Source organism: Brachycentrus maculatus, unplaced genomic scaffold, assembly GCF_059751285.1.
Source record: "Brachycentrus maculatus isolate JH-2025_06_01 unplaced genomic scaffold, ASM5975128v1 h1tg001510l, whole genome shotgun sequence".
In the NCBI taxonomy this organism is placed as follows: domain Eukaryota; kingdom Metazoa; phylum Arthropoda; class Insecta; order Trichoptera; family Brachycentridae; genus Brachycentrus; species Brachycentrus maculatus.
This window is the reverse complement of record NW_028282144.1, coordinates 1-1,609: the sequence shown is the minus strand read 5'-3', so window position 1 is coordinate 1,609 and position 1,609 is coordinate 1. Positions and strand designations below refer to the sequence as shown.

Genomic DNA, 1,609 nt, shown 5'->3' with positions numbered 1-1,609 from the left:
TGAATAACTCAAATATGATTTCGTACATTTTCCATGATCGTCTTAGGCACAGTCTTAAACAGTCAAATTCAGAAAGAAGCTTTAACAAATGAATATCAAGCAGATCGTCAGTTCATAGTTGAAGCCACCAGTATATCATTTCCATCTCAAAGGAAGACACACAAAAGAAAGACTCGCAAATAAATTTAGAATAGATCTTCAAAACTCGCTATTCTGAATATGATCACACATTCAAAGATATATCATTTGTATATAAATATAAATGCTATTTTTTGTTATTCAATTCTGCGAGCAACAATTCACTATAAATTAGGAGAGTAAAAGTATGGAAATATTCAAGAATAAGTGTGTTTTAGTGAAATTAAATTTATCTCCAAAATAAAAGCAATAGTTTTGAGCAATCGTAAATCAGGGGAATAAATATGATTGGGTACTTTTTTGGGCATTGGATAATATTTGTATTTGAAATTTGCTGCTAGTTCGAACTGTATAATCAGATTCAAAAACAATGAGCAACAAAGGAAAAGGAAAAGCTGGCAAAGCAAAAACAACATCATCAAAGGCAGTCTCTAAATCAACAAGAGCTGGACTTCAATTCCCAGTCGGAAGAGTGGGGAGACTTTTGAGACATGCCCACTACACTGAAAGAGTGGGCGCTGGAGCTCCAGTCTACCTTGCAGCTATTTTGGAATATTTGGCCGCAGAAGTCCTTGAATTAGCAGGAAATGCTGCCAAAGACAACAAAAAGACAAGAATTGTCCCTAGACACATCTTGCTGGCCATAAGGAACGACGAAGAGCTCAACAAGCTTTTGCACAGTACTACCATCGCTGAGGGAGGTGTTTTACCAAACATCAGTGGAGGCGCTGCCCGTGGTAAAGAAAGCAGCGGAAATGATTCTCAAGCTGTTTGATTTTTATTCAAATTATCTTCGACAACTCCATCCATATTCGCCATTTCTGAACACCCAACAAGTAAACGCATATATATTCATCTCACATCAAATTTCACATGTTTAATTTTATATCTATTTATCCCATTTATTTTGACGCCGAGAACAGGCATTATTTGAAATTTATGTTTGTCTAAATTATACTTTTGTTTGGGAAGTGGAATGTTGAATATCCTCTATTTAAATTGTATATAAATATAATTGCAAATCTGAAACATGTCAAATATTCATAAGCCAACACTGATGTTTTATCGGCGGCTGCTAAAAACAATGATGAAAACATTCGACGGAGACTACAATATGTTTCATATGAGCCGAATTCAGGCCCGTACCAAAATATTATAGAACAAAGATCTCGTCGATGTTGTGCAAATCCAAGAGAAGATATTCTTCGGGGAGGAAGCACGCGATTTTCTCTAGAAAAACATCCTCCAAGGAAATCTTCAAGAAAACGGAAACTATCGCTTCAAAGCTCGGAAGTAGCATGCAATGCACCAGCCTGGTTAATAATGATAATTATTTGTTATATTAATTCCATTAATATAAATTACGATCGGTGGATAGATGCTGAGATTATTATGGCCTTGGGGTTGGGGTTGGGGTTGGGGTTGGGGTTGGGGTTGGGGTTGGGGTTGGGGTTGGGGTTGGGGTTGGGGA

The 1,609-nt window shown here is 36.9% G+C and overlaps 1 protein-coding gene across 1 annotated transcript; it reads left to right on the top strand.

The window, feature by feature from the left end:
* Positions 1 to 508: 508 nt before the first annotated feature.
* Positions 509 to 913, top strand: LOC148298903 (histone H2AX-like). Its single transcript, XM_088276547.1, has one exon. It carries the CDS (start codon positions 509 to 511, stop codon positions 911 to 913), a length of 405 nt encoding a protein of 134 aa, XP_088132673.1.
* The last annotated feature ends 696 nt before the right edge of the window (positions 914 to 1,609 follow it).